This window comes from Saccopteryx bilineata, chromosome X, assembly GCF_036850765.1.
Source record: "Saccopteryx bilineata isolate mSacBil1 chromosome X, mSacBil1_pri_phased_curated, whole genome shotgun sequence".
Taxonomy (NCBI): domain Eukaryota; kingdom Metazoa; phylum Chordata; class Mammalia; order Chiroptera; family Emballonuridae; genus Saccopteryx; species Saccopteryx bilineata.
In genome coordinates, this window is record NC_089502.1 from 76,625,431 (window position 1) to 76,643,977 (window position 18,547).

General features: G+C 44.7%; 1 protein-coding gene across 2 annotated transcripts; it reads right to left on the reverse strand.

Annotated features, from left to right (window-relative positions):
• Positions 1-602: 602 nt before the first annotated feature.
• On the reverse strand, positions 603-11,908 carry SNX12 (sorting nexin 12). 2 transcript variants are annotated; one of them, XM_066249783.1, is made up of 4 exons: positions 11,640-11,908; positions 3,844-3,939; positions 2,856-2,980; positions 603-2,458 (listed from the first exon to the last, which is right to left on the reverse strand). In XM_066249783.1, the coding sequence occupies exons 1-4, from the start codon at positions 11,790-11,792 to the stop codon at positions 2,356-2,358; spliced, it is 477 nt and encodes a 158-aa protein (XP_066105880.1). In that variant the 5' UTR covers positions 11,793-11,908; the 3' UTR covers positions 603-2,355. The 2 variants fall into 2 exon arrangements, with proteins under 2 accessions (XP_066105880.1, XP_066105879.1); XM_066249782.1 differs by having other exon boundaries at positions 11,628-11,908.
• Positions 11,909-18,547: the final 6,639 nt, after the last annotated feature.

Below are 18,547 nucleotides of genomic sequence, written 5' to 3' on the forward strand. Positions count from 1 at the left end.
GGCCTGGTAGCTCAGGTGATCAGAAGGTCACCTGGAGATGCCGAGGTTGTGGGTTTGACCCTCAGTCAGGGCCCATTCAAGAATCAACCAAGGACGGCATGAGTGAGTGGAGTAGCAGATTGATGTTTGTCTGTCTGTCTCTCTCTCTCTCCCTTCCTAACAGTCAATAAATAAATTTTTTAAAGATATTAAATGCAAACCTGACCAGTGGTGGCACAGTGGATAGAGCGTCAACCTGGGATGCTGAGGTTCCTGGTTAGAAACCCCTAGGTCGCTGGCTTGAGCATGGGGTCACTGGCTTGAGCCCAAAGATCACCGGCTTGAGCAACATGTCACTGGTTCGGCTGGAGCCCCCCCAGTCAAGGCACATATGAGAAGCAATCAACAAACAACTCAAGTGTTGAAACTATGAGCCAATGCTTCTTATATCCCTTCTTGTCTCTCTCTCTCACTAAAATACTTACATAATACATATATACATACATAAATAAATAAAAAATATTAAATGCAAAGCTTATCACCTCAGGAAATTGACTACGTTGAGTGATTCTGGCACAATACCCAGAATATCCTAGACAATTTAAAAAACTGGACAGCAGAGGCTTGCTTCACAGTGGTTTAATATGAACAGAGTTGAATATGACATTGTCTGACAGAAGAACAAACAGTTTGCTGAATAAAAGCCCCGAGTCAGGATATATACACAGAGATGGGGCCTCAGGCTCTCAGCACTTGTGCACAATGGAAGAATTCTTAAAAAAAAACCAGTAACAGAGGGTACAAATCAAAAAGGCAGCAACAACAGCAACAGTGGAGAGGTGGAGAAAGAAGAGAGCCTCTCTCCAGGGGCTGCACAGCCCCTGGGACAGGCTCGGCAGCTGGATAGCTGATCACAAGGAACTTCAACGTTTTGATGGACTCCAAATGCCTGTCCAAACCCAATCCTAATCTCTCTGATCAGAATCTTGTCTTGTCAGAATCAGTAATTCTTTTGCCCAAGACCCTGGACAGAGAAATCTAATCCTTCCATTATAGGGAGTCTAAGCAAAGAGCCTCCACTTGACTTGACACTAGAGTTAACTCGCTCCCATCCTACCCCTTGGGATAGATACCAGGCTGCAGCAAACAAACCACCACCTCCTAAACACAAGCCCAGGGAAGCTGACTGTCTCTAAAAGTTGCTTCAGACTCCAAGAGTTGGGAAATCCATACCCAGCTGCTATCCCTAGCTCAGCTTCTGGGGAGAACACTGGAACTCCATGGGGAAGAGTGAAGGCAGTTCAATAACCCTGTGACCAAGCTGGGGAGGGCAGCAACCACTCTTGCCCGAGTCCGTTTTGACAGCTCCAAGTGCTTAGGAGAAGGCAGAAAGTGTGTGGTTTGTTCATGCGCTTCTGCCCTGTGACAGCACTAACTGGGATGGGGAAAGGGGGAGTGGAAGGAAGAGGGGTGATGCTATTCCCCACCACTGAGAGGTAAGTAGAAAATGATCCACTCCCACCTTCAGGGAATTACCTGGCAATGGGGAGGTGCCCTCACCCCTCAACCCAACAAACCTGCAACGCTGATCCATGAAGTAGCAGGGCCTGGGAAGGGAGAGCCGCTGGCCCATCCTGTGTGACTCACCGGCTGGTGGGCAAGAACAGACACCAGAGCGGGGAGCCACGAAGGACAGGGGCTCGGCAGCACGAGCCGCCTCCTGCGTTCAGGCTATCTTCTGCCTCGGAAGCAGCCATGATGACGGGCCCAGCAAACCCCCACACCTCACTCCACACAACAAACTGCTTAGACTCAAGGAGGGTTACTGCCATGAAAAGCAACAAGGGGGAGAGAAAGTAACAAAAGAAACTGGAAAAGACTGGGAGTAGGCCTAGAAAAAACAGGGATAGCTTCTGAGCCTCTACCACCTTCCCAAGAAGGAAACAAATCCATGCAGGTAGGAGAGGCAGGGTTTTCCCCTGCTCAGTGTTCCTGGTTAAACCTAAGAGACAGAAAACTTCCCTGGACTTGCAGCATCAGTATGTAGTCGAGCGCTTCACTGGCAAAGACCCCTGCCCCCCAGGTTAGCCTTCAGGCACGGGTCCATGCCTGAGAAATTGCCTTTCAGTCCAATCCCCACGCCCACCCCAACCCCCAGCAAAGAGTGTCTGCCTGTGGTGCCCCATCTCTCTCCAGAGAAGAGGTTCCCAGCAGAGTGCCCGCGGTGTGGTCAGGTACCAAAGAACGCACTGCCCGACAGTCTGTCAGGCCAGGGCATGGGCAGCCAACTTCAGGTCAAAGAAAGAGAGAGAGTCTTAATGTAAAAATCAATGTCATTTCAGCAGGAAAGTAGAGGGCGCGTGGTGAGAGGGGCTCCTACTGGCGCACCTTCCCAGGGACGTAGTTCCTGTCAATGGCCTCCTCCTGCAGGAACATATGTAGGCAGCGTTCATTCTGAGCCAGCGGGTGTCCCGCGATTCTATAAAGAGATCAAGACGGTTACCATGGTATCTGAGGTCAGAGAGAGTCTGCAGAGGCATGGAGCTGTGGACGGAAGGCAGGACAGGTGAGCCCTGAGGTTCGAGCAAGCAGAGGACAACGGCAGGACACTATTTTCACCGAATACTGCAGAGGGAAGAGGGACAGAGGGCTTAGGCGCAGCCAAATCCATAGACAAACCCAAAATGCAGTGCTTTCTCAGGCCCTGAGGTACAGGATCAAAATTCTACTCAAAGGAATGGAGTTTTACTGTCCAGTCGGCCCACCACACAATAGGTGCCACATCATATGACCCAGTACAAGAGGAGACAGAAGAGACACACAGAAAGATCAAGATGGGAAGAGTAGTAAGAGGAGCCCGCAGGAACTTGGCTTACTTGTTAATAAACTGTTCGAGGCCCTGCCTCCTTTCTTCAATGAAGGACTCCTCAAAGATCCCTTCGTCGCCTCGAAAAGGGAGCTGCCGCTTCAAGGCCTTTCCAGGCAGCGGGGGTACTACAATCTGTGGGCAGATGCAAAACAGCAGCCACAGGGGAGCTCAGAGAGGGTGGGGTGCTATAGCATTCATACTCATCTCCTAAGGCAGTGGTCCCCAACCCCTGGGCCGTGGACTGGTACCAGTCCGTGGGCCATTTGGTACCAGTCCGCAGAGAAAGAATAAATAACTTACATTATTTCTGTTTTATTTATATTTAAGTCTGAACGATGTTTTATTTTTTTAAAATGACCAGATTCCCTCTGTTACATCCATCTAAGATTCACTCTTGATGCTTGTCTCGGTCACGTGATACATTTACCCATCCCACACTAAAGGCCGGTCCGTGAAAATATTTTCTGACATTAAACCGGTCCGTGGCCCAAAAGAGGTTGGATACCACTCTCCTAAGGCTCAGGGGCTATCCTACCCCACAACCAGCAGCTTGCAAGAACTGACCATAGGAACAGTCAGGGTGGCTCAGGTCAAAAATCAATGTGACTGTTTTGGTGGGAGGACAGGTTTACCATCTCAAAAGAAAGGAAATAAACACCAAATATTTCTCACTTTCTTTAACAATCTATTACGATCCAAGAATCTAGCTAGGCCTTTCCTGACACTATACCTTCCATTTTTAGGATCTACAGGAGTTAAGTCGTATGCTTTTACTAGCCACTAAGTGAAGTAATACTTTCTCTCTAAGACTTTTCCTGAACTTACCACTTTCAGGTTTCAAAGGCTGTCACCCAGATCCACTATACTGGGATTTGGTAGACAGTGTTCACCCTCTCCACTGCCTGCAAGGTTTTACAAACTCTGATCATCGTATGCCCTCCCAGCCTATGCAGGTCTTGTCCTCCAAGGGCGCCACACAGGGAACAGGGCCATACCTTACTATCTCGCTCCAGCTCATTTTTTAGCCACTCAAAGTCACTGTAGCGCCGCCGTACACAGGACTCCTTCAGCTTGAAGATAGGTAGGTTTGTCTACATGGAAGCAAGAATAAGAGGAGAGATGATAAGTAATGTTCAGCCTGTGGTGGCCACCTGTCAGAACCACATGGACCAGTCCCAATGAAGAAACACCTCCTATGGACCATGCTCCTACAACCCTTTCAAAACACCACCAGATAAATATCAATCCTTACATTTAGCCTTGTCACAGTTGTTCATTAGAAGTCCTTTGCTATTTGGAATTTTTCCTACAAACAGACTTGAAGTAACATGTACAAGGGTCTGTGCTGCATTTTATTATTTGTAAAAATAATAAATGCTCATTAATAGGTAATTGGTCAAATAAATATGGTATGCCTATACCATAGGAGGTGGAATACTACAAACTATGAAAATGACGTGAAAGACTGCCCGTATGGAAAGATATTTTTTTTAAATATTTTATTTATTGATTTTAGGGTAAACAGGGGGAGGAGTAGGAAGCATCAACTCGTAGTTGCTTCTCATATGTGCCTTGTCTGGACAAACTGGGAGTTTCAAACCAGCAACCTCAGCATTCCAGGTCAACCTCTACCCACAGCGTCACCACAGGTTAAGCCAGAGACAGGAAGCATTAAAATCAAGGTACGGAACAGTATATAGGCCCGTGATGGCAAACCTATGACACACATGTCAGCACTGACACGCATAGCCATTTTCAATGACACGCAGCCACATACCAGAGAAGTATGGGGCCGCATGCCGAGGATGTTTCATCCTCAGCTCCTGCATGGCCAGGTGCAGTAGCCGAGGATAAAACATTTGCTGTAGTGTAGACACTCTGTGTCGGAGGTCTGTAGGCCAAAACAACAGAACTCCGGCACAGAGCCGTCTAGTTCTGGGACTTTCGGTTAGGCTGTTAGGGGATCTTTGACCTCACTTCCAGTCGGAGGAGCAGGGAGCAGTGGAATGCCGCGGGGGACGCATCTCTGAGGGCCCTGTGATTGCCATTACCAGCAACCACATAACCACAGCAACCATCATCCAATCTACTGTTCTGGGGTGTCGTGGATTTCTAATTGACCATCATTACTGAGATAAGTGAGTGGGAGGCTGGGAGAGGCGAGGGCCTGTGCTATAGGTGCCGTTTCCCGCCATTAGAAATAGCAGCAGCCATCTTAATTTACATAAGATGCAACTTGCAGAATTTCAAGACAGCATCTGGGCTCAGGTGTTTGTCGACTTGAGGTCAAAGCTTGAGAATCTGAAAAGGTGCCGCTTGGAGAATCAAGAGGAGTGCCACTACAAACAGGAAATTTGGAGTGCCTGGAACCAATTACCAGACACTTTTAGCACCCTGAAAAATATAGCAATGGCTTTACTCACAATTTTTCCCTCTACGTACTTTTGTGCAACATTATTCTCAGCATTAAATAATATCAAAACCAACAAAAGAAACAGATTGACAGATGAAGTTAGTAGCGCTTGCTTGGGCTTGAAGTGTACAAAATACCAACCTTCAATTGAAGATTTAGCCAATGATATTCAGTAACAAAAAAGTCACTAATAGGCAGGTTAGTTAAAGAATTCCCCCTCCCCCTCACTTATCTTAGTTCACGGCACCCCACACAAATTAAATAATAGCAAGACCACAAAAGAAACCGACTGACAGATGAACAAAGAAGTCACTAAGCAAGTAAGTTAAAGAATTAGTTTTTGGTTTATTAAATACGGTTATATATTACAATTATACATTTTTGCTATTTAAACTATAAATATCGCAAAATTATGGTTTTTTTCTCGAAGTGACACACCACCCGAGTTATGGTCGGTTTTTTGGCGAATTTTGACACACCAAGCTCAAAAGATTGTCAATCATTGATATAGGCAGTCCCCAGGTTACAAATGAGATTGGTTCTGCAGGTTTGAAAGTGTGTAAGTATTTATATGCACAGAAAGGCAAAAATAAACACTACATTAAGACAAATATAATATATGAGCTTGACTGGTGGTGGTGCAGTGGATAGAGCATCTACCTGGGACACTAAGTCCCAGGTTCAAAACACTGAGGTCATTCATTGGCTTGAGCACGGGGTCGCTGGCTTGAGCCCAAAAGTCACTGGCATGAAGCCCAAGGTCACTGGATTGAGCAAGGGGACGCTGGCTTGGTTGGAGCCCTCCCCCATGCCCCCGGTCAAGGCACGTATGAGAAGCAATCAATGAACAACTAAACTGCCTCAACTATAAGTTGATATTTCTCATCTAACTCCCTCTCTGTTTTGTCTCCCTTTCTCTCACTAAAAAAAAAGTAAAAACAAAAAATTAAGAATCGCATTACCATAGAACCCAACAACCTCTTCTGTGTACCTATCCAAAACACTTGAAAACATTTATTTGCGAAGGTATATATGCATCCTTATGTTCATTGCAACACTATTCACAGTGGTCAAGACATTAAAACAACTGAAGTGTCCCTCAGTAGGATTGCATAAAGAAGATGTGGTACATATGTACTATGGAATACTACTCAGCTGTAAGAAAATATGAATTACTGCCATTTGTGACAACGTGGATGGACTTACAGCATATTACTCTAAGGGAAATAAGTCATAAAAAGATAAGAACCATATGACTTCACTCATATGTGCGATATAAAACAAATATTCAGACATAGACAACAGTATGGTGTTACTAGAGAAAAGGGGGGTATGGGGTCATAAAGGGTAAAGGGGTCAAATATATAGTGATGGAAGAAGATTTGACTTTGGGTGGTGGACACACAATGAAATATACAGGTCCCATATCACAGAAATGTATACCTGAAACCTGTATGATCTTATTAACCAATGCCACTCCAATCAATTTTTAAATATATAAAAAAAGAATTTGTATATTTATATGTATTTATGCTTATGAAAAGATACTGGTAGTAGTGAGTGACTTTGGAGAATAAGATTAGACAACTGGAATGGGTAGGTCACATTTTTCATTGTACAATTTAAATTTACATTTTCAATTGAAAAGTAAATTTAAATTCCCTGTAAAGAACATGAGACAAGCACCTCCAAGGTACACCTTCCTCTGTCTTTCCTGTCCAAAGCCTCTCCATCTACAAATCCCAGCTCAAGTCCAACTTCATATGGGGATGAAGTTACTCGATAAATATTCAATTGATTACGAGAGGCCCTATGTATCTGTTTACCCTCACCTCATCTAGAAAATGTATCAGAGCCTGACCAGGAGGTGGCACAGTGGATAGAGCATCGGACTGGGACGCAGAGGACACAGGTTTGAAACCCCGAGGTCGCCGGTTTGAGCGCAGGCTCATCCAGCTTGAGCATGGGGATTATAGACATGACTCCATGGTCACTGGCTTAAACCCAAAGGTAGCTGGCTTGAAGTCCAAGGTCACTGGCTTGAGCAAGGGGTCACTTTGTCTGCTGTAGCCACCCCCGCCTTGGTCAAGGCACATATGAGAAAGCAATCAATGAACAATGAAAAGGTGCCACAACAAAGAATTTACGCTTCTCATCTCTATCCCTTCCTGCTTGTTTGTCCCTATCTGTCCCTTTCTCTGACTCTGTCACAAAAAAGAAAATATAGCATAAATAGCAATTACATCGCTTCCCGATATAAATCAGCTTACTCCCGCATCTTAATCATTGAGAATTTTTCTGAGACTCTAATGGCAACATGAATCCCCAACAAAAAGCTCTGATCCTTACTCCCGTCTTCAAGTTCTAAACAGAAATGGCCAACCACATGTATTAATGCTGACTATGTTTCCCACCAGCCAATTCAGTTGAGCAGATGGAAATAAAAGGAACTAATCTCTCTTCTTTCTCCACAACTGTCTCAGGTCAGGAACAGAGCATCTTGGAGCCATGCTAGAAATGTACAGTCCTCCCTACACCATGCTTTGTCATCCTCAAGTCTGGAAACTATCTTTTCAGGACTCAGATCTAAATACGTCATCAAAAGCCAAAAAACTGGTCGACTTACATTAATTACAGGTCTACCCAGGATTGAGTTCCAAAGAATGTCAATGAATTAAAGTTGATTGAGATACATGTAAAGTAATACTTTATTATGCAAACTGTTTTTTGGGTTTTTTTTTTTTTGTTTTGTTTTGTTTTTAGTGAGAGGGACAGACAGAGACAGACAGACAGGAAGGGAGAGAGATGAGAAGAATAAATTCTATATTGTAGCACCTTAGTTGTTCATAGATTGCTTTCTCGTATGTACCTTGACAGAGGGTGGGCTCCAGCCAAGCCAGTGACCCCTTGCTCCAGCCAGCAACCTCTAGGCTCAAGCCAGCAACCATAAAATCATGCCTATGATACCACACTCAAGCCAGCAACCCTGTGCTAAAGCTGGTGAGCCCGCGCTCAAGCCAGATGAACCTGTGCTCAAGCCGGTAACCTTGAGGTTTCAAACCTGGGTCTTCCACATCCCAGTCCAATGCTCTATCCATTGTGCCACTGCCTGGTCAGGCTGGGTCTTATGTCTTAAAATAAAATGCAACGGGCATTAGTATGGAAGATCAAGTTTAAGGTATATTTACATATCTTTTTTTTTGTGACAGAGACAGAGAGAGGAACACATAGGGACAGACAGACAGGAAGGGAAAGAGATGGGAAGCGTGAATTCTTTGTTGTAGCACCTTAGTTTTCATTGATTGCTTTCTAATATGTGCCTTGATCGGCGGGCTAGCAGACTGAGTGACCCCTTGCTCAAGCAAGTGACCATGGGGTCATCTCTACAATCCCACGCTCAAGCCAGTGACCCCCCCACTCAAGCTGGTGAACCTGTGCTCAAGCTGGTGACCTCAGGGTTTCAAACCTGGGTCCTCTGCATCCCAAGCCGATGTTCTATCCACTGCATCATTGCCTGGTCAGTTTGTAAACTGTTCTTTAGAAGAATAAATAAGAAACTGGAAACAGTGGTTTCTTCAAAAAGAGGAACCTCTGGAAGGCAAAAGGGAGACAATTTTTATAGCACATCTCTTTTATACCTTTTGACTTTTGCACATTGTGCATATACTTACTATTCAAGGTAAGCCATTATATATTCTCAGAATCCTGCAAGAAACATGTGTATCGAATCATCACATTATAAACCTTAAACTTACACAACATTGTCAATTATATCCCAATAAAACTGGGGGGGGGGGATAATCCTGCAAGAAAAAAAGCCCTTCAGATTCATGTGATTCTAGGTTTCTGACACAGTTCATTACAAATACTGTGCTCCCTAAGCAGTGGAACCTGAACTAGAAGGCTTTTACAGAAGCCAACAGAAGGACAAAAGGAAAAGAAAAAAAAAAATGCTGAGTAGATTCTTCCAGGGCACAATGAAACTACCCACTGCCATTTTGTAAACTTCCTCCTTTGACTCAAAAAAATCCTATTCTTTCCCTACCCCCACAGGATGGTGACAATAGCCTTTCATCTCAGCACCTAGACATCAAAGGACGGGGCTACTATGTTCTAGGATAGTCTCCCAACTGCAACCTACAAAGCATATGAGAAGACAGGATTGTGCAGTACAGGATATAGAGTCCTTTGGCTCTGATCAACGCAAAGTCAATGGAAAGGGAAGAATCAAAGTTAAAGTTCATAGGACAACTGACATTTGAAAATTTTCATACACATCATGTCAAGCTACTAGGACACCTATACATACTTTTCACTTCCTGAAGAGCATGGGACGGAGGGCAAGAATTCTTTGCTGAATAAAATGAAAAAGAACAGCTTCAGGAATATTTATTTATCACACAAAGAAACTAAGAGTGCTGTATGCTTCTACCATTCACAATGCCTAACCCCCAAAGTCCACTCTCTGACTCTCCTATTCCCTGTAAAGCCTACCATGATCAATCACTTAAAGTAGTAATTTAAAACCAAATGATTTATCAATTTTTCCCAAAAGAGTTCAACAAACATGCTAAAAGCCTAAATAATTATACATATTAATATAAACAACACAAATTAACTCAAATCCTCAGACTGCCAGCAACCCTATATTACACTTACTATACACTTAGAAACTGTGGAAAGGACTGATGAAAAGCCTAAATGGGTAGAAAACCTGCACACTCAAGTTTTGTAAGTAAGAAGTGCCAAAGATACTGCAATTTAGTGGAAAGAGTAAGATGGGCTTTGGAGTCAGACAGACCTGGGTTCAAATCCAAGCCCTGCAATTTATTAGCTATGTGTATTTGGGAAAGTTACTTAAATATCATTCTTCTGCTGTAAAATGGTGTTTTTGTAAAGATTTGGAAACTAAAATGTAATTCACTGCCTGGCACATAGTTAACACTAGATGAACAGTCCCTGTTATTAGGATGCCTGAAGTCGAGAGCTATTTCATTCATACTCAGTAAGGTTCAAGATCATGTCTACAAAATGTCACAGCACAGTCCCAACACTGAACAAGTTTTGCCCAGGTATCCTTACTTTCTTCATATTTTGAGGGATCTAACTTCCTTCTTCTCCAAAAAGATTATTTCAAATAGTTCTTATGTAGGTGAGTTTTCTCATTTTTTTTCTGTTTGCACTATGTCTTTCAGTTTGGACTTTGCCAAACTTGGAATTTGGAGAACATCATTTCTCAATTAGATTTCAATGCCCAAGTAGGAGAGTACGTGCTCTCATTCAATTCATTCATTCAAAAATGAAAGTACACACATTGTTTCAGGTCTCCAAGGGCTGTTTGAGCAGCATGCTGTCCACAGAGAATATTCTGGCCCTCTAGTCTGAGAAGAAAACATGAGGCAAATTATAAAATGGTTCTTAAACTTTTTTTTGCCTGTAACCACCTCAAATCGTAAAGAAACTGCAAACCACTAGTCTACCTGCACATTCCATCCTTGCATTGTGGACTAAGAACTAGAGAATAAAGTCCTTTGTACAACACACTGAAGAAGCCACTCCTGGGGGAGTCGTGAAATGTCACATATTAAAGTAACTACAGACCAGGGTCTGAATCCAAAGTTTAATCTAGGACAGAAAGGGCAAATAGCCACCAAAAGAGAACCAGTAAATATTGAAATAAACACTCTGGATACGTCCAAATCTAAAGGATAGGCACAGCATGAGAGTAGCAGCTGACCACCAGTCCCCTTGAAAGGCTGGGTTTTGCAATGAGACACGGCATGCAGAACCTGAGAAAACTTAAGCAGAAAATACTTTTCTCCTTCAGATGCTCATACTGTACAAGTCTGGGGCGCACTCGGGCTCAGGGAGGCTCCCTTTATTACTTCTGCTCCACCGAGCCCAGTGTCCCTTTCCTGGAACCCTATCTTCCCTCGAATCCCGGCTTTGCTTAAGTCCACCGTGCCAGGGAGACCGCATTAGGAAGACGCTGGGGCCTCCCTGGCCCTGGCTTCCCGCGTGCTAGTTTAGCAAGGGTCCCGGAGACACGTCGCCGTGCCTTTCCATTCCCTGCGGCTACAGGCGGATTCCTGTTTCTGAGTGGCTCACACGCTGCTCCGTCCTACCCCCAGTCCGACCTGCTTCACTTCTTGTTCACGGGTACTCGCTCTCTCCCAGCCCGCTCCGCTGTCCCCCTCCAGAGTTTGCTATGCCCTCGGACCACCACTGCACCCGCACACCTCTGTCCGAACTTGAGCAACCCTGAACCCCCACGGGCCCCTTCCAGCGTCCTCCCACCGTTAGGCGGCCCTCCCCGCCCAGCCGCCAGGTCCTGCCCTCAGCTGTCGCCCTCACCCCGTGACTCACCCGCATGCGAACCTCATAGGTGGTGAAGCGCGCGCGGCCCACGCCCACCGTCTGTGGATTAAAGATGTCGATCTCCAGGAAGTTACTTGGCGGCCCGTAAGCGTCGGTCAGGTCCTGCGGCTTCGAGTTAAGGCGCCGAGTGTCCGCGACGGCAGTGTCCGACATCTTTCCGAAGGAGAGAGTGGGACCAGGGGAGGGGGTGGGGGCACACAGGCCGGAGGCAGGAGCGCGCACGGCCCCTCCCGCTTGCAAAAGAACCAGCCAACCCACAGACTGCGGCGCCGCGCACGCGCACGCACGACGCACGCACGCATGCGCGCGCACGTCGCCTGCTATGGCCCGGCGCTCTGAATTGCGGCCTTGCTGACTGCTGGGAGTCTTGGGCGAAGGAGGCTTCATTCAGGCTTCCGGGCGCTGTTTGTGGAGCCGCCTCGGAGCTTGCATCCCCGGAACGTACCACCCAGTATCCTGGGAAGCACTACAGGCGGGATCGGCCAATCGCTGCTCCTAAACCCCAGATACACGGCGTTTATCAATCAGCCGTGGGCACTGTCCCACACCGAAGGGTCCTGCAGTGATAGGCCGAAGCGACGGGACCTAAGTCAGAGTTCTGAGCGAAAGTAGAAGGGTGGTCTCCAGAGGGCGAGTTCCAACAATAGTATTGAGAACCTAGAGTGCAGCTCGCCAGTCGTGCCGCTGATAGTTTCAAATACCGCCACGCGCAGTTGAGCATGCAATGAGCACTATCTATGTTACCAGGAAAGCAGCGAGGATAGGGTAAACAAAGATGATTTCTCATTCTCACTTTTCAGGAAAATTTGCGCATATCTTCGTTCTCCACTTGGGGCCACATGAGAGGGAACCCAGGGTGTACACAGATATGTTTCTCAGCAAATTGAAGGCATTTATTTCATATACCTTCTATCTCTACTCTGCAGAACTCCATACTTGGCACTACTCTGAGGTTACTTGCCAGCCCATAATAGAGATAGAATACATGTCTACATGAGAATGTGTATAGAAATATGAATATTTATATGACTAATTTACACAGGCCCACATGAAGGAGTGCCCCATATTAAGGATGGCGATTTTAGGTCATCTTTTTTCTCTCCCAGCACCTGCCTTCTGCTCACATAAAAATACCCGTATCACTGATGGCTGAAATTCTTTCAACAAAGTACAAGGCCCTATGATTTCAAAATTAAGTTATTTGATTCAATTTAACTGATATCTGAGTTTGACAGACATGAAAGCACTTAAAGGACAAATAGGAGTGGAAATGGGGAAAGGTAATTTTCTGCACAGGCAGTAACATGCAAAGTCATCGGGATAAGCTATACAGCATGATATGTTTTTTTTTAATTTATTGATTGCTTTTAGAGAGAGGAAGGGGGAGAGACAGAGAAACAGAAACACCTATCTGTTCCTGTATGTGTCTTGACCAGGGATCAAACCAGCAACGCCTGCGTATTGGGACCATGCTCTAACCCAGGGGTCCCCAAACTTTTTACACAGGGGGCCAGTTCACTGTCCCTCAGACCGTTGGAGGGCCAGACTATAAAAAAAATATGAACAAATCCCTGTGCACATTGCACATATCTTATTTTAAAGTAAAAAAACAAAACGGGATCAAATACAATATTTAAAATAAAGAACGAGTAAATTTAAATCAACAAACTGACCAGTATTTCAATGGGAACTATGCTCCTCTCACTGACCACCAATGAAAGAGGTGCCCCTTCTGGAAGTGCGGTGGAGGCCGGATAAATGGCCTCAGGGGGCCGCATGCGGCCCACGGGCCGTAGTTTGTGGACCCCTGCTCTAACCAATTGAGCTATCCGGCCAGGACTACAGTATGATATATTTTTTAGATTTGTTTACTGATTTTTGAGAGAGGAAGGGAGAGAGAGACAGAGACATTGATCTGTTCCTGTATGTGCCCTGACCAGGAATCGAACTCACAACCTTTGCATTTCAGTACGATGCTCTAACCAACCGAGCTAACCGGCCAGGGCATACTATTTTTTTGTTTTGTGTGTGTGTGTGTGTTTTTTTTTACAGAGACAGAGAGAGTCAGAGAAAGGGATAGATAGGGACAGACAGGCAGGAACAGAGAGAGATGAGAAGCATCAATCATCAGTTTTTCATTGCGCCACCTTAGTTGTTCATTGATTGCTTTCTCATATGTACCTTGACCGTGAGCCTTCAGCAGACCGAGTAACCCCTTGTACAAGCCAGCGACCTTGGGTCCAAGCTGGTGAGCTTTGCTCAAACCCGATGAGCCCGCGTTCAAGCTAGCGACCTTGGGGTCTTGACCCTGGGTCCTCTGCATCCCAGTCCGACGCTCTATGCACTGCGCCACCGCCTGGTCAAGCATTATTTTAAAGCAATGTAATGGAAGTTCTTAGAGAGGTAGGCTGGCTAGGGATGGGCAGATGGGGGTGATTCTTCTATATCAAGCAAACTATCTCTGGTTTTATGATGCGGGCAATAGGGAGCCACTGAAGCATCTTCACAGGAAAAAGACATGATCAGATTTGTGTTTTAAAAGTATTATTTTGCAGGCAACATAGAAGATACATTTTAATTGAATGGGACTATGACAGTATTGCCAATAACACTCGGAATAGGCAGTGACAGGGAATGGAGTAAAGGGAAGAGATAGCCTGAGATGGAAGAAATAAAATAGGACTTGTGTCAGATTAGATATAGTATAGGACTTAAGCATGTGAGCTATGGACTTAAGCTACCTGACCAGTGGTTTAAAGCCCTGCTTCCTAACTGTATAACATTGAGCAAGTTATCCAGTTTTCCTCATCTGTACAGTGGAAATGATAAGACTGAAAGCTACCTCTGGAGCTCATATAAGAATTCAGTGAAATAAAATATGTGCAAATAATAAGTGCTCAGTAACTACTAGCTATTATTACTATTTGAGAGGAGAGGCAGGAAACTGAAAATGACCCCTAGGTTTCTCTGACTTAGGTAACTAGGTGGATGCTGGTACCACCAACGAACATTGAACGTTGGAATTACAGAAAGAAAAGTAAGTTTGGGAGGGAAGAAAATGAGCTCAGTTTAGATAAATCTGGGTGTCTATAGGACATCCGGATAGAGATTGTCCAGCGGGCAGCTGGAAATGCTGGCCTGGAGCTCAAGGGTGTGATAGAGATTTGGGAGTCAGCACACAGTGTGGAAGAAAAATGTGAAGAGGCAAGGAGAGAAGATTTAAAAATTTGTGAAGGACCTGACCTGTGGTGGCACAGTGGATAAAGCGTTGACCTGGAAATGCTGAGGTCGCTGGTTCGAAACCCTGGGCTTGCCTAGTCAAGGCACATATGGGAGTTGATACTTCCAGCTCCTCCCCCCTTCTCTCTCTCTGTCTCTCTCTCTGTCTCTCTCTATGCTCTCTCTCTCTCTCTGTCTCTCTCTCCTCTCTAAAAATGAATAAATAAAATAAAAATAAAAAATGAAAAAAATAGTTTAAAAAAACTGGTGAAGGAATAAAGGCAATGAGAGTGTAAATCTGTACAATCTTTCTGGGGGGCAAATTGGTAGTATGTAGTTTTAAAAACCTTTGACCTCAAGAATCTTGTAATACTGGTTGTCTCTGGAGAGCAAAACTGGAAAACAGGAGTCAGAGACAGCAAGGAGAATTGTTCTTCATTTTCTTTTCATTTATGTTTTAGTACTTTTTCTATTTTAAAAATATTTTCATATCATCAAAACTTTTGATTTATAAATTTCACTTATAATAATTCATCCTGAGAAAATGATCAGATAATCATTTAAAGATACCAAAATACAGATCTTGTCTTTACCAGTAAATAATTGTTCATTTTATACAGTGTAATACTTTTGTAGCCATTTTTTCTAATTGGTTAATTTGTTTACATGACAAGTCTTGTGAAGAAGTAGAGGGGTCGCCCTGGCCGGTTGGCTCAGTGGTAGAGCATCGACCTGGCGTGCAGGAATCCCAGGTTCGATTCCCAGCCAGGGCACACAGGAGAAGCGCCCATCTGCTTCTCCATCCCTACCCCTCTCCTTCCTCTCTGTCTCTCTCTTCCCCTCCCGCAGCCAAGGCTCCATTGGAGCAAAGTTGAACCAGGTGCTGAGGATGGCTCTGTGACCTCTGCCTCAGGCACTAGAATGGCTCTGGTTGCAACAGAGCGACGCCCCAGATGGGCAGAACATCACCCCCAATGGGCGTGCTGGGTGAATCCCAGTCAGGCTCATGCAGGAGTCTGACTGCCTCCCTGTTTCCAACTTCAGAAAAATACAAAAAAAAAAAAAAAAAAAGAAGTAGAGGGGTCTATGAGTCTCATATGAGACTTTGTATCTCAGTCACTTCCATCATAAAACACAGTCTCTCTTCTGACCAGGTGGTGACACAATGGATAGAGCATCGGACTGGGATGTAGAGGACCCAGGTTCGAGACCCTGAGGTTGTTGGCTTGAGCACGGGCTCATCTGGTTTGAGCAAAGCTGACCAGCTTGGACCCAAGGTCGCTGGCTCAAGCAAGGGGTTACTCGGTCAGCTGAAGGCCCATGGTCAAGGCACATATGAGAAAGCAATCAATGAACAACTAAGGTGTTGCAACGAAAAACTGATGATTGATGCTTCTCATCTCTCTTTGTTCCTGCCTGTCTATCCCTCTCTCTGACTCTCTATGTCTCTGTAAAAAAAAATACAAAAAAAAAAAAAGTCTCTCATGTAAATGGTCAAATTTGGAGTTCTCTTATTGATATGAAATGCTGCACATGAAAAAATGTAAAAGGTGCCTGACCAGGTGGTGGCGCAGTGGCTAGAGTGTCAGACTAGGATGCGGAAGACCCAGGTTCAAGACCCCAAGGTTGCCAGTTTGAGCGCGGGCTCATCTGGCTTGAGCAAAATGCTCACCAGCTTGGACCCAAGGTTACTGGCTCGAGCAAGGGGTTATTCGGTCTGCTGAAGGCCCGCGGTCAAGGCACATATGAGAAAGCAGTCAATGAACAACTAAGGTGTCGCAACGAAAAACTAATGATTGATGTTTCTCATCTCTCTCCATTCCTGTCTGTTTGTCCCTATCTATCCCTCTCTCTGACTCTCTCTCTCTCTGTCCCTGTAAAAAAAAAGAAAGAAAAAAAAGAAAAAGGTGGTAAAAATATTGTAATATGATACTATTTGTATTACTGAGTATGATGTATATATTATAATTTTTAAAGACTAGAAGTTTATAAGTCAAAATATTAGCAGTGGTTACTAACCACTTTGTGGTGAGGTTATAATTGGACTTTTTGTGTGTGACAGGGACAGAGACAGAGAGAGGCGCAGATAGGGACAGACAGACAGGAAGACAGATTGCTTTCTCATATATTCATTGGCTGGGGGCTCCAGCAGAGTGAGTGACCCCTTGCTTAAGCCAGCAACCTTGGGCTCAAGCCAGTGACCATGGGGTCATGTCTATGATCCCAAGCTCAAGCCAGTGACCCCGCTCTCAAGCCAGCGACCCCGTGCTCAAGCTGGTGAGCTGACACTCAAGCCAGATGAGCCTGCATTCAAGCTGCCGACCTCAGTGTTTCAAACCTGGGTTTTCTGCATCCCAGTCTGATGCTCTATCTACTGCACCACTGCTTGGTCATAGATTTTTTTATTTATAATTTTTTAAACATTGAACTTATATTTTTTAATTGATTTTAAGAAAGAGGGAGAGGAGAGAGTGAGAAGCATCAACACGTAATTGCTTTGTTTTAGTTGTTCATGGATTGCTTCTCATACGTGCCTTGACCTGGGGGCTTATGTTGAGCCAGTGACCCCTTGCTCAAGCCAGTGACCTTGGGCTTAAGCCAACAATCTTGGGCTTCAAGCCAGTGACCTTGGGCTTCAAGCCAGTGACCTTTGGGCTTCAAGCCAGTGATCTTTGGGCTCAAGCCAGTGAACCTGCGCTCAAGTCAGCAACCTCAGGATTTTGAACCTGGTACCTCAGCATTTCAGGTCAATACTTCATCCACTGTACCACCATCGGTCAGGCAACATATATTATTTTTAATAAGAAAATAAATAAAACTATTTCCCTTGAGAAAAAAAGATTAAATATAGGTCCAGGAAGAGAAGCTTGTGAAGGAGTTCAAGGAGTGGTCAGAGAGGTAGAAAGAAACAACAAGGAGACAAGAGGAAGCTGAGAGGAAGAGATAAAAATTGTTTCCAAAGGGAACAAGTCAACAGTGTTTAATATAATAGAACAGTCAAATAAGGCCTGAGCAACTCCACTAAGTTTAACAATTACCTAAATGAGAGCAGTTTCAGGAGAGCACTGGAGGTAGAATCCATATGGTAGTGAATTAAGAACTAAATTGGGGGAGAAGTGGAAACATCTAGCAGTCACCATTCTGTTGAGAAGCTTGCCTAAGAAAGGAATGCTAGAGGGCAATGCCTTGTCAAAGGATTTCTTTGTTAGCGAGGGAAGAGACATAACTGTGCTTAATAGCGGGAGAGGAAGATTTCATAGAAAGTGAGAAGTTGAATATACAAGTAAGTAAAGGAATAAGGCTTAAAATCAAATAGCTGTAGGAGAATTGTGCAAGTGAAATTCACAATGAGGTGTAAATATACGGCTTTTTTTTTAAGAGAAAGATTTCATAGTGTGGAGAGAGGAAAGTAGAGGGTACTGGGCTAATTAAATCCATTGCAGTAATAACAAAATAACAGCTGTCACCAGCTGGTACGTGCGCGCGCGCGTGCACACACACACACACACACACACACACACACTACTTTTTGCTTTTCATGAGAGGCAGGGAGCTGCACAGTTACCAAGTGAGGCTGGCAAAGCGCAATTATCCTCTGTACCTCAACTATCACAACAAAAAAAGAAAAACATAGTTGAATCAAATCTCTTGGCAAACAGGTAACATCAGAATGTGAGGTAGGCAATGCC